Raw genomic sequence first — 14,083 nt, 5'->3', positions numbered from 1 at the left:
AGAAAATAGTGGTCCTGAGGGGAAAAGTAATATGAAAGAAGGAGAACATACCAAAAATTAGGTAGGAAGTGGTGCTGGAAAAGAGGTCCAATGTGGCTCAAAATAAATTTCCTTGCACACTTTGGCATATCTTCTCTTTCCGAGGACCCTGAATGAGGGTGCAGACAGCATCATGAACAAATAAGATATTGAAAGAAAAAAAAAAAAAAAAAAAAAAACTATTTGTAACACATGGGGGAGGGGGGGGGGGGCGGTAACACGACAGGAACATACAGGGCAAAATAAAATTGTGAAATAACAAAAGTAAAAGGAAGGCATCCATTTCAACAAATGCCAATGCCAACAGGAACAGCTATATTCGGAAATGTAAATCACATGTAAGGCTAACTTAAGGGCCTTTGGTGACGCACATTAAGCTATGTCATTATTGTACTGTGAACCACATGGATAAGGAAATCAAAAGCGTCCTTTTCAAAGGAGCAATCCCAGGACACACCTTAATCCACAGCTGGATGTTATCTGAAGCCTGTGTATCCAATATATCATCTCACTAACAAGAGCCAGGCAGAATTTACATTTAATCAGATGAAAATAAAGTAACATATTCTACCAATCACAAAGAATTAAATTATACGTTTAAATTCGACAAAAAAAACCTTCAAACGGTACAAATGATAGATCACATAATATCAAATAAACCAAGGGAAGAAGCGGCAAGGTTTTCAATTTCATTACACCTTCGAACCATGATCTATCATAAATATAATTTTTACTTACGGCGACATAAACCCGATCACTTTCATCCCACGTATGCAATGCATAATGAAACAATTAGGCTAAATATTCATAATTATCTTGGAACGTACTTCTACAGCTTGAACCAATCTTCGAAACTGGGCAATCTTTATAACGCGGTGAATTAGCTCTTCTACTTTGTTCTCTATCATGAAGTGTTGCCTTTCAGTAGGAAGCCAAATATTTCTTTTTCCCAGGCTACAATTCCCAAGCATGTTTCGGTTTATGTCCATGTTAAGTAGCATATTTAATACAAGATCAATAGAATCATAACTATAGGTCGCACAATATCTGATCCAGCAACTGCTTACAAAAATAAGAATTCTATATAAGTACTTGTCTTGCATCAACACACAAGTTACCAACTTGGATTTCGAAAATTAAATATGAAATCATCGCTCCAAACAACGTACATATTAACTTCTATTTTTACCATTAATCTCTATAAAGTATATACATACGCGTTCTCCAGGCCACCGAACCAAATTTACAACACATTCAAAACAAACATCAATCGAAACGTAACGTACCGGCAAACACAAGAATCGCAACTCACAAGCCTTTGGACTCAAGCAAAGAGCTCTATGAAAGATAATACATCAGTAAGCCTGTCAGAATGCAAACTGTTCAACTGTAAACATATTTACGTCACGACAAAATACGATATCTGTACATGCGTGATCATAAAGTTAACATGCCACTTTTTTAAAAAAAGTTTTCAGTTATTGCATGAAAACTATTTACATTACTACATTTGAAGAGAAGGGAAACTGCTCATATTATAGTTATTACATGGTCGTTCTAAGTTTTAATATTTTAGTTTTGTGAAAGTAGACGAAGAACGACATGGTCTCGTATCATAGCTGGCTAAACTCGTTTCCAGTTTAATACTCGTGCCACATGTATCTGTGTATTGTAAGGTATCTTCATCTGCATTCCGTGCTGTAAGGTTGGCGATCTATTATGTTTTGGGTAAATGGTAATTGTTGTACGAAGTTGCGCGAAGGGGTGGAAAAGACAAACTGGTAACAGAGTACAATTCGTATCTTCTGATTGTAGCAGCTGGAGATGTTACTGAACCAGAACTGATTTACACTGCCAATAGCAAATTCCAATATGAATAATTTTCGAAAGGCACATACATTTTTGAGGTTGGAACCCGTAGTTCTGATGTACTAATGCGTATCCGCTACAAATTGACTTGAATTCATCCGTTTTTCCTTGCAGGAATATACCAAACAGAAGCGCCCTTGAAACAAAGCTTTCAACATCCGCATGTTACAAAAAGGAAGTTGTGGAGTTCACTATCCCCAAACGTATACCACGTAGCTCAACAGACATCTTAAGGGTAAAATCCATACTTAAGTTTGTGGCATTGTTTATATTTCTAGTTTTGTATTTTACGCCCTACACCTTTAAGTTCATAACTCGTCGGAGATAGTTTTTAGTATGTACCCATGCAATTTTTTACATTCATGACAGCATGTATTTCGTAGTCACAGTGGACATGATTTCAACCCATACCTCTTGTCTTGTGCAAGTCTTTTCACATCAGTGAACCAGATAGGTTTTCTTTGTTGTCTTCGTACTCCTGTCAATGCAAAAATTACCAAATACAGGCCCATCTTTCCTTTTGACCTCGAAAATGTTCATCATGTGTGGTAGTGTTGTGTGTATCATTTTTTTCGTAACTGTTGGGATTTGTCTCCGTTTCCTTTTGACCCTTCTTGTGCCCTAATATGTTCCTTCGCAGCGACATTCAATTTTCAAATTTTGAATGGCCCTTAGGGTCAAGAGGAATGTTCGATACGTGCTATCAGCTTTGGCCAATGATGTAATGATAATTGCTGCTGTTGCATCACTTACTGATGCACATATTCACATTTTTGTTGTTAGTTGTGAAGTCAGTGAATGCAGGTAAAGAAAGACTGGGTGTGTGAGTGCTTAGCCCGAGGTATACATTAGGTTGGACAGTGTGGTTGCAAATTGGCAATGCCAACAAATGTAGTACTAAAAGAAACTGGTTGTGGTGATAGACTGATCTGTAGTTTTGCCCGAGGTCTAGGTTAAGTTGGAAGGTGACATTTGGTCATGAGTTGGAAAGCTAACAAATGCGATACCAAAAAAATCCTGGTTGCGGTGAAAGACTGATCTATAGCTTGCCATGATTGAAAAAACCATCAGTAACATCACATCATAGTCACCATACTGTTTATGGCGTTTTTTACATGTTTCCAATGTCACTGATGAAAGCAGATGTCCTGTACTGATTGTTTCATATACAGGTCATCCTTGTATGTTATGGTAGCTGGTTAAATGTGATATATGTGTACTGCTGACAGATACATGTATTTATCTCAAAAGGCTCCAAGATTTCATCACGGAATTTTGATTTCGTATCTGTAAGAGTCTGGCATAATTTTTCTCTGGTGTTCCTGTCAGTTATAAACGCTTCTAGAGTGTCAAAACCAGCTGCCCAATGACAGAGTGTTAAGCCTTTTTAACGTCCACCAAGGTGACAGCTGCACTGATACATCATCAGCTTGTTAATATCATCTTTCGATTCCATATCTATTTGGTACACAACTCTTGAATTCTTATAAGTGGTCACCAATCAAGTGATCAGTCTGTTGTTACAAGCCATGTAGAAGAACTTTAGAAATAATTTTGTATGGGACCAGAAAAAGAGGTACATGTCTGTAGTATTTGGACTGCATTATTACAGCTTCCTGATGCAGTGAATGTTTCAGTCCATATTTCTAATCCTAGGGAATTGTTTCAGTTTCTCAAATATTTGTTGAACATGGGTGAATTATCTCTAAAAGTTATTAACAATAATGCTGTTTTCTAAGTGATCTGATGTTTGTATTGTTGGGGGTTCTGGTCTGGATGCTCAGGCTTTTCAAAAGGTAATCTTTCTTTTGATGGCTTACTATTGAGTGTAGCTCCAGGTTTCATTTACATGTTTATTCATGAATTGTGACACATTTCATTTTAAATCTGTAAAATCTTTTCTTTCTTTTCTTCTGATTTGTTGAAAGAAGCCACCAAGTGACAAGTGTGATTTTAATGCTCATTAAAATATCAAGTTTTGATCATATTTTTGTCCCTTTTTTATCTGTTGCAAGTTTTGAATGCATATTTATTATTTTTAAGCCGTTATTGTGTTGAATGTTTACCTGTGCAAATGAATTTCGGGTAGCGATTATTTAGGTTTGACTTTTGTTACATCCTGAACTCAACACTCATAATGAACTGTTCCATCCATGTATATTTTACACGTACCTTTCGTTCTTAATGCCTGCACTAGTATCTTTATCTTGTCACACAAGTGAAGATTTGACATCTCTGTGTTGTGTTTAGGAAATATCTCATGTTGTTTTGAATTTCTGTTAGATGTGACTTGGTTTAATGTTTCATTTGAATACCTGTCTCCCCTATTACTGGACTCTCACTTAATAGAAGACTCACCATGTTGTTGTGAGGTTATATTCTTTTATATTGGAATAAACGTAATATGTCCCCATGAACCATAGGCTTTTCCGAGATGGTGTGACTGGTGTGCCTCAACAATGTAGATAATCATACTGTAGATGCAACCATAAAGTAGGGGTAATTGTGAAGATGCAGCAGTCTTTCCAGTAGTAGCAGGGGTAACAGTGTGGATAACTGACTGACCTGGCCTTGTAACATTAGCCAACATGGCCTTGGTATGGCGGTACTGTACATGGTTGAAACCAGGGCAAAACTACAACTGCTGTTTTTCCTGAGCTCAAGGTGGTCTACTGAATGGTTAAATGATGATGGCTTCTTCTTGGATAAAATATACTGGAGGACTAACAGTGCCTCACTTGGATCTTCAGGCAGGAGCCACTAACGAGAATGTTCTCATAAGAAAAAATGAATTTTGCTGGTACACAGAGCATAATTTAGTTATCATTACTACTTGGTTTCAGAATCAGAAAGGTTATATACGTGAAAGACCTGGAGATGCCAGGATGTTTCAAATAGATTACACAATGGTAAAACAGAGATCACAAAACCAGATTTTAAACTGCTAAACCTTTCCAGGGGCAGATGTTGCCCCTGACCATAATTTATTGGTTACAGACAGCAGAAGCAGACAAAAGGAAATATAGATGTCTAAATATGAGACTGGCAGAAATGCAGAATTGCAAATTGGTAATGGCTCATGGATAAATGCAAAGCTATAGAAGAGTGCATGCATCTGAGTAAGTCAGATGCTTTCTGTAGCAAAATTAGAGAGACCTATAGATAAGGGTGAAACAACTGTATGAATATTAACAGCTCAGATGGCAGAAGAAGGGATAGCTGAAATGTGAAAGGAATATCTAGAAGGGCTATGTAAAGGAAATGAACCTGAATGTAATACTGTAGAAAGAGAAAAGGAAAGAGAAGAAGATGAGTTGGGATATATGGTCATGAATCTGGCAGGGTATTGAAACACAAAGTCGAAACAATATCAGTATTACATTCCCTCAGAATTATTCAGATCCCTGAGAGAGCCACCATGCCAAAATTATTCCACCTGGTGTGAAAGATACGTGAAACAGGTGAAATACAGTCAGACTTCAAGAAAACCATAATAATTTCAATTCCAGAGTGGCAGGTGTTGACAGGTGTGACTTTTACCAAAGTATGGAATCTGTTTAACAAATGATGAATGCAAAATACTGATGTGACTTATTTATAGAAGGACTGAAAAACTGGTAGAGGTTGACCTTGGGGAAGATCAGTTTAGTTTCAGGAAAACTGTAGGAATCCTCGAGGCAATACTAACCCTTTGACTTACCCTAGAAGGTAGGTAAGAGATAGGCAAACATATATTTAGAATATTTGTAGATTTTGAGGAATCTTTTCAAAATGTTGACAGAAATACACTTTGAAATTCTTACGATAGCATGGATAAAATGCAATGAGTGAAAGATTAACAACTACTTTTACAGAAACTGCACTGCAATTATAAGATTTGGAAGACATGAAAGGAAAAAAAATAGTTTGGAAGAGAGTAAGATAGGAATGTAGCCAAACCTTATTGTCATTTAGTTCATACATTGGGCAACCAATATTGTTACACTCCATCCTGGATTTACCATTGTTTGACATTAAAAATAGCAGATGAATTTTGTGTTTTGGGAACAAAATAACTGATGATGGTCAAAGTATGAAAGTGGGGAATTTGTTACCATCTAATACGAATTTTGACATTAAGAAGTCTTCTGAATGTATCTGTATGGAGTACAACTTTGTATGGAAGTGAAACATGGATGATAAGCAGTTCAGATAAGGAGAGATTAGAAGCTTTTGAAGTATGATACTGTAGAAGAATGTTGAAGATTAGGTAGGTAGATTGCATAACTAATGAGGAGATACCGATCAGAATTGAGGAGAAAAGAAAATTTGTGATTGACTAAAAGAAGGGATTGGTTGACAGAACATATACTGAGGTATGCAGGAATCTCCACTTTCGTAATACAGAGAAGTGGAAAAGGAGATTGTAAAATGTGGCTAAGGAATAAATATAGTAATAAGCTTCGAATGTAGAATGCAATAGTTATCTTGAGATGAAAAGGCTGAATAGTGTGAAGAACTGCATCAACCAGTTTTCGAACTGGTGACCACAACAGCAACAATAGTATCTCAGAATATTCTTTTAGTTTCACATACTTACGTTTTTGTTCTGTGCTATAGATATCTTATTTAACAAAAGAGTGGAAACTGTGAGGATTGCCAAAGAAAAGTCGGCAGTGGGAAACAGTGTGGGAGCTGTTGCAGTTGGTATCACTGGACGGGGATGTTGTGGGGAGTACTCTGGAGAGGTTACTGAGGCCCTATCTTTGAACTGGAAGATATGCAACAGGAAAAAGTTAATAGAGGGGCAGGAAAGAAAGAAGCTAGGAGAGAACTAGTGAGGAGGAAGAATAGCAGTGATAAAGGGGATGATTGGAACTGGCAGTTGGTAGGAAGACGAGCAGGAGGAGGATGCGGTCTGACAGTTCTTTTGTGTCTACAAGTAACAGTTACTAACTACCAGAGTTGACGAGGGAGGGGGATGTTGTAGGAATAGCAAATGCACAGCATACTCTACCTATGAGAAGGAATAATACTAATGTTAGGAAGTGTTGCTAGGAGGCAGAGGTGTAAGCTGTCAGTTACAGGAGAAGTTAGGGGAAGAATTTCAGGTCACCAGCATTGTTCAAGCTGATGCTGGGCTGAATCATATGATGGTGGGTTCAGGATCTTTGTGTCAGTATCCCATGAAAGATGATTAGATATTGATAGTTGGTAGGACAGGGAGTGGCTCAGATAGGGACAGGACATGCATTGTATGTGCTGATCCCAGCAAGATAGATTCCCTAACTGTTAGCACCAGTGTGACCGTCATTGAGTTGTTATGGCTGCTCTGTACAACGAGTCAGTGCAAAGCTGGAGATGGCGTGGGTAACTGTTGACTGGATGCACCCTGCACGGTGCCATTTGAGATATCGGGAGATGGTGCTGTAATTGACATGGTCTGCACCTCATCAGGACTAGGAAGGGGAGATTGATGGCCTTAATTGGTGAGAGTATAGCAATTGGGTGTAAGGCCACACACAGCCAAGTACCTGTTGTTATGGGTAGGAGGCCTTAATACAGTATGTACCTGACCATAGTGTGTAGACACTACAGAAATTTGCTTATAATTGCCTATTTCTCATTAAAATGAACAGTCTTTTAAAAATATAGTACACCAGATTGAAGTTGAATTACAATCTTTGAACAGCAAAGTGGTGTACATTATAGAGCACTGCTGTAGGGACTCTGAAATACAGCATATAGTGCTTTCATCATATGGATGTGCCAGTTGCTACTGTAGAACCATCTTAAAGGATGAGGGATCACACATTTATATCGGAGATCACACATATTTTAAAGGTAGATATCTGACCTTAATTTGTGTGGTTAAAACATTTTGAAACTTACTGGCAGATTAAAACTGTGTGCCGGACTGAGACTCGAACTCGGGACCTTTACCTTTCACGGGCAAGTGCTCTACCAACTGAGCTACCCAAGCACGACTCACGCCCCGTCCTCACAGCTTTACTTCTGCCAGTACCTCGTCTCCTACCTTCCAAACTTTACAGAAGCTCTCCTGCGAACCTTGCAGAACTAGCACTCCTGAAAGAAAGAATACTGCGGAGACATGGCTTAGCCACAGCCTGGGGGATGTTTCCAGAATGAGATTTTCACTCTGCAGCGGAGTGTGCGCTGATATGAAACTTCCTGGCAGATTAAAACTGTGTGCCGGACCAAGACTCTAACTCGGGACCTTTGCCTTTCGCGGGCAAGTGCTCTACCAACTGAGCTACCCAAGCACGACTCATGCCCCGTGCTCACAGCATTACTTCTGCCAGTACCTCGTCTCCTACCTTCCAAACTTTACAGAAGCTCTCCTGCGAACCTTGCAGAACTAGCACTCCTGAAAGAAAGGATATTGCGGAGACATGGCTTGGCCACAGCCTGTGGGATGTTTCCAGAATGAGATTTTCACTCTGCAGCGGAGTGCGCACTGATATGAAACTTCCTGGCAGATTAAAACTGTGTGCCGGACCGAGACTCGAACTCGGGACCTTTGCCTTTCGCGGGCAAGTGCTCTACCAACTGAACTACCCAAGCACGACTCACGCCCCGTCCTCACAGCTTTACTTCTGCCAGCACCTTGTCTCCTACCTTCCAAACTTTACAGAAGCTCTCCTGCAAACCTTGCAGAACTAGCACTCCTGAAAGAAAGGATATTGCGAAGACATGGCTTGGCCACAGCCTGGGGGATGTTTCCAGAATGAGATTTTCTCTCTGCAGCTACTGAACTAACAAAGCTAGATATCCATAAGAAGTTAATCATCCTATGTGTGTACTGCTCTCTAGGCAGTAACAGGCACTTTCTTCAACAGGTTAACTAATGTTTAGAAAGGGTCTCAGTTTCCGAAATTAACATAATAATAATCAACACAGTTGTTTAGACTGAAATCAGTAATAATTTCGTAAACATTTTGAACACTTTTGTTGTGGCTCAAATAGTATACACTTCTGATTGATTATCAAAAAGTTCAGCACTGCTTTTAGGTCATGTACTTTCAGATATCAACAGGGAGTATTGAAAAGTATTTTTGAAATAGCTTGGCCTCTCTGATCATTACTGTCAGCTAATAATAAAGCTGAAGACAGGCTTGTACTAAAATCCTCAAAACTGCAAGCCTACAAAAGCATCTTCTCGGAAGAGCAGCAATTTACCTCTCCTGTTCCACTATCTTCCTATCTCTACTATTTCTCATACAAAACTGCTGAAGAGCCTCATTTATCTATGCATTTCCCACACCATTACAGTCACTCCTCTGGAAAAAAAACTACAACATCTATCACACCATACCTGGAAACTAACAATTCTGTGGCAAGACAGGCACATTTCACTGATGATAAAGCAGTGCTCTATTACAAATAAGTCAGTCTAATTACCAATAAACAACAAAACGTATTTACAGAAATGTAACCTATATTCAGCTGTATGTAAACAAACCACTTGTGCAGAGTTTTTTAATCAAACAACTTAAAATGTACACTCTGTTCTAGAAATATGAATTAAATAATATAGGGATACACCCAATTTAAATTGGTGGGAAGAAAAAAGAACAATTAAATAGTATTCTCTACATTTACTGTCCATAAACATAAACAAAAATACCATTACAACACAATTCAGTGAGCTTTTCCTAATTTTTGGAATAGTACATAAATAGTGGACTTAAAACATGCAATAATACACATATTTAGTAAGTAATCAATAGTAACGTAACTCTCATTGCAATCTAAATAGGACTTACCTTTATGATTGCACAAAACTCGCTCATCTCTTCTGGCGTAGGGCACAGTAAAATAAATCAAGAAATAAGAAGTTAGCAGGCATAGGTGAGGTTCCAGTCTCTTGTCCTGAAGGAATGCATAGACAACATACAAGCCCAACTGACACACATAATAGAGTCTGTAGCTCAGTTATTTTTCTAGAGGATTTAAAGCACACTGAATTGTGTACTTACTAAAGATAGGTAATGCAGAGAGTATAGAAAACCACAGGCCAGTTTCACTAATGTCAGCATTCTCATAAATAATTTAATCAATCATGGAAGTTATGCTAATGAGTTACATGAAGACCAAGTTTCTTGAGAAAACGTAGTTTGTTTTCCAAAGTGGGAGAAGTACGTACAATATTAGCGATTACAGAGTTCACAAAAGTGTTACTTGAAACTCTTCACAAGAATAATTGTGTAGTCACTATCTTAGACTTGTGCAAGGCTTTTGACCATAAAATACTAAACAAGCTGGAAGCACTTAGTGTAAGAGGAAGAGCAAACGTGGTTCCAGTCTTACTTGAAAAATGGAGTGCAAAAGGTATAGATATTTCACATGCCTGTTGATGTTAAATTTCAATAAAACAATTGTCAGACAAGAAACATATAAACATATGTGTGCCTCAGGGTAGTGTACTTAAAGTATATCAATGAGTTTTCAAACAGTATAAGACTTGGAGAAAGCGTTCTCTTTGCTGATGACTCTGGTACCCCAGCCTGGCAACTTTGAAAGCCCACCAAAAAGCATGGAGCTTGAGCTCAGCTGAATGGCAGCACTATTAAAGCTATGAGTGCTGGTATCACCGTCCGCAGTGCTTGCCTCAATGTGCCGCAAGGCCACATCCTGTCTCACTGGCCAATTAATGCTCATAGTGGCACTACGAAGTGGGCCTTATGCATACTCGCCTTCACTGTTGTATTTGCCTCACACTCATATTGCTGGTTGTGACGGACCTTTATTCTTGTTATTTCGCCTTACTATGTCTTGGTTACTCTGTTTGGATTAATCACTGGACTTTGTTTTTTGCATGCCATCCCTAATTGTCTGTTCTTCATTGTTGTCTTCTGTCCAAACTCGGTGATTGGCTGGTAACATCTCCAGGCTGGTTGGGCAGCCTCTGCAGGTTTTTTTAGTCTTCCTTTAGTTTTGCCAGATTCCAGTCACAATAATTGGCGACAAGGTAACATGTTAGCAGCTTGTCCTGGACACAATGCTCATGCAACAGGAACAGCTGCTTCTGTAACAGCAGTTAAAACAGTAGTCCCAGCAGCTAACTGAGTTGGTCCACCAAGAAATACAGCTTCTGAAGATTCAGAGTACTCACCCAGTACAGGTAGTAGTCACTTCCCAGGTGGAGGGCCACCCTCCTACATGTCCACCCTTCAGCGATGCCAAAGAGGAGTGGGATACTTATTTGCAGTGGCTGAAGCAGTACTTCACTGCCTTTTAGATCTCTGATGATGCTCTCCAATGGCCACTTGGGCTTTCCTTGAGCTGATTGTCTCACTGAAAAAGTTGGTCCACCTATCAAATACTGTGCACTCACATTTGAGGAGATATGCACATTGCTTTAGATTTATTATTTGCAGTGATTCGATGTTGTTGCATTATGAATTGGCATTATGAATTGAGTGTTATCAATACTGTGGGCAACAAGATCAGCTGTATCACTCTTGGGTGACTGATTTGAAACAGCTGAATTGCTGTTGTGATTTCACTTGTGTGAACCCAGCAAGCAAAAGCTCGTATGCAGGCTCTTTAATTTGAGATGTACTGATCCAGGTGGTTTGTGATTCATAAGTGCACCTATTGGCCTTTGAGCTGGACAACTCATTGTGGGATGATATGTTGACAGTTGCAAATTCTTATTCAGATCGCTGGGTACACTGCACCCATTGTGGAAAAGAGGGGCATCCCTGTGATGTCTGCTATAATCTGTCAGGACAACTGGACCCAGTTCCCCACATTTGTCATGGAATGGTGCATGAAGTGCGGCAGTTGTTCCCCAGGGTGAATCTTTCACTTCCTTGTTGTTTATCAACCTTACCATTGTGAACACACGTCCGTTTCCAGATAGATGCAGGAGCTGCCATTTCTTTATTGAACCTCCAAATGTATGCTAGTGTAGGCTCCCCAGAATTAGTCTTGCCTTTCTGTGTGTTGCTGTCCTTAGAGTGACAGCACAGTTCCCCTCCGTAGTCAATAAACATTCATTACTGCTTTCAAAAAGATCGCACATCTGACAATGCTGTTTGTTGTCAATAGTCACTTGCCTGGCAATATTTTCAGTCTGGATGCCTTCTCATTGTTTGGCTTCTCCATGTCAACTGTGACACAGTTCATTTCCAGGAACTTGATGACATTTGTGCTTCTTTCACATCTGTATTCAAACCTGTGGTGTGCCCCAAATTTCCGGACACATATCTGCTTATTTCATAACACAGTGTCCTAGTTTTGCTGGGCACAATCCATTCAGGTCTCATTACAGACAGCCGATAAGCAGGGACTCGATTGCCTCCATGACACGGTGCTGATAGAACCTGTGAAAACCAGGGCTTAAGTCGTGTCCGAGGTAGTGGTAAGGAACCTGGTGACTCCCTTGCAAGGAACCTGGTGGCTCCCTTCAGCTATGCAGTGACTTTAAATAGACAATTATTGCCCTGGCACATGTGGAAACTTACCATACACCATGCCCAGAAGGCACCCTCACAAAGCATGTCAGAGGAAAATATCTTTCTTAGATTGATCTTGCCAAAGTATGTTTGGAGATACCACTAGAGGAGTTTAAAGCATTGTAATTATCATCATTCCCTTTGAAATATACAGATTCAAGCAGTTGCCTTGTGGTGTCTTTTGCCCTGGCAATCTTTCAGAGATACCTGGAATAGTTAATCATGTTCATATCTGTGTGCACTGACTATCTCACTGACTTAATTGTCATGGGCACTATGCGTCAGGAACCATTTGTGAAACCCTTACCCCCTTTTACCACATTACACGAAGGGGGGCTGAAGTGTTTATTAGACAAATTCCACTTTTCCAGGGACAAGTGGAATACCTTGGGCACTTGCTCAACAAAGATGGAGATCTCATCCCTGACCACAATCTCACAGTTATTGACCTTCTTTGCCAACCCCAAGACTTACAGCAGTAGCAAGCTTTTTTTTGGAAAAGGCGAATTATTATTCTAAGTTCCCCCACAAGTAGCCCATATGATGTGTCCTCTCAACCTGTCACAGAAGAAAGGCATTCAGTACAGGTGGATGGCTACCTTCATGCAGTTGAAGCATGTGCTGCAGTTGGCACCCTGCTTTGTGCCCTTTTCTCCATCGAATCCACTGGTTCTGCCTGCTGATGCTTTCCATATGGCCTTCAAACAATCCTGGTGCATAGGAGCAATGACTGTACTGAGCAACCAATTGCGTCTACATCAAAGACACTGACACTCGCTTCAAATAACTACTTGCAGATATAAAAGGAATCACTTTTCCATTAAAAAGTCCTATGTTTACCTTTCAGGTCTAAGTTCGCATAAATTACGGAACAAAAACAACTGATAGTGCTGTTCAGGCTGCACTCCAATCTCCAAGTATGGACAGCAGAGCAGCTACAGTGTTGGGCACTTTTTCTCAGCATCTAAAATTTTGTACCCTTAAATACAGGCCCAAAAAAAGTGACAAACAAATGTAAACTCTCTACTTGCTTACATATTGGAGCAGACCTAGTATCCGCCAGCATGAAACACACAGCTTGGATGGATTTTCCATTTCAGCTACACAAATTGCCCCAGACATGCTCCATGACCCAATCTTATTGTTAATCTTGCAAACTTCCTCCGTGGGTAGCCTGCATAGTTTCCACATGATGCCAGTGCAGAGCTCAGTGTCTGGGCTTGCCTCTACCACCATTTGTTAGTTGTCAATTGTATCCTTCTGACAGATGCTATGGCACATACTCACCATATCGTCATCCTGGCTGCCCTGTAGTCTCAGGTTTTACAAGTCCTCCATCACAGGCACTAGGGTATGTCCCGGATGAAAGCTTTGGCATGGTGACATGCTTACTGGCCAGGGCTAAACAAGATATGGAAGCCATAGTGTGCAGCTACTCTGCTGGTGCCCAGCATTAGGCCGCATCACCCCAATCTTTCATTCCCTGGCTCACTTCCATCGCCCCTGGGACTACATTCATGTGAACACTGCAGACCCCTTCCTAGATTCTGTGTGGCTCATAGTTATGACAGTTATTCTAACTACCCATATGTGGTCAGCATGGCGTCCACTGCAGCAGACACCATCATTACTCAGCTCGTTCAGACTTTAGATATCACATTGGACAATTGGCCTCAACTCAAGGCGACAACTTTTGAACGGTTCTGTCCCTT

At 40.0% G+C, this 14,083-nt stretch overlaps 2 protein-coding genes across 9 annotated transcripts in view; one reads left to right on the top strand and one right to left on the bottom strand.

The window, feature by feature from the left end:
* Positions 1–2,081, bottom strand: part of LOC126471200 (uncharacterized) — a 50,316-nt gene extending 48,235 nt beyond the window's left edge. Inside the window, exon 1 of one of the 6 annotated variants that reach the window (XM_050099343.1) lies at positions 1,938–2,081. The gene's annotated coding sequence lies outside the window, so the exon portion shown is untranslated. Of the gene's footprint in view, positions 1–51; positions 69–777; positions 1,107–1,256; positions 1,411–1,937 lie in introns of those variants that run through there. The other 5 variants (XM_050099325.1, XM_050099317.1, XM_050099347.1 and 2 more) reach the window with 5 other exon arrangements.
* LOC126471180 (protein PTCD3 homolog, mitochondrial) overlaps positions 1,609–14,083 on the top strand; it is a 37,357-nt gene continuing 24,882 nt past the window's right edge. Inside the window, exons 1-2 of one of the 3 annotated variants that reach the window (XM_050099290.1) lie at positions 1,609–1,946; positions 2,023–2,143. In XM_050099290.1, the coding sequence (XP_049955247.1) occupies positions 1,912–1,946; positions 2,023–2,143 (156 nt within the window). In that variant the 5' untranslated portion in view covers positions 1,609–1,911. Of the gene's footprint in view, positions 1,947–2,022; positions 2,144–2,425; positions 2,465–14,083 lie in introns of those variants that run through there. The other 2 variants (XM_050099299.1, XM_050099307.1) reach the window with 2 other exon arrangements.

The sequence above is a fragment of the Schistocerca serialis genome, chromosome 1 (assembly GCF_023864345.2).
Source record: "Schistocerca serialis cubense isolate TAMUIC-IGC-003099 chromosome 1, iqSchSeri2.2, whole genome shotgun sequence".
Taxonomy (NCBI): Eukaryota; Metazoa; Arthropoda; class Insecta; order Orthoptera; family Acrididae; genus Schistocerca; species Schistocerca serialis.
The sequence above is the reverse complement of the archived record's forward strand: the minus strand, read 5'-3'. Positions and strand labels throughout refer to the sequence as shown.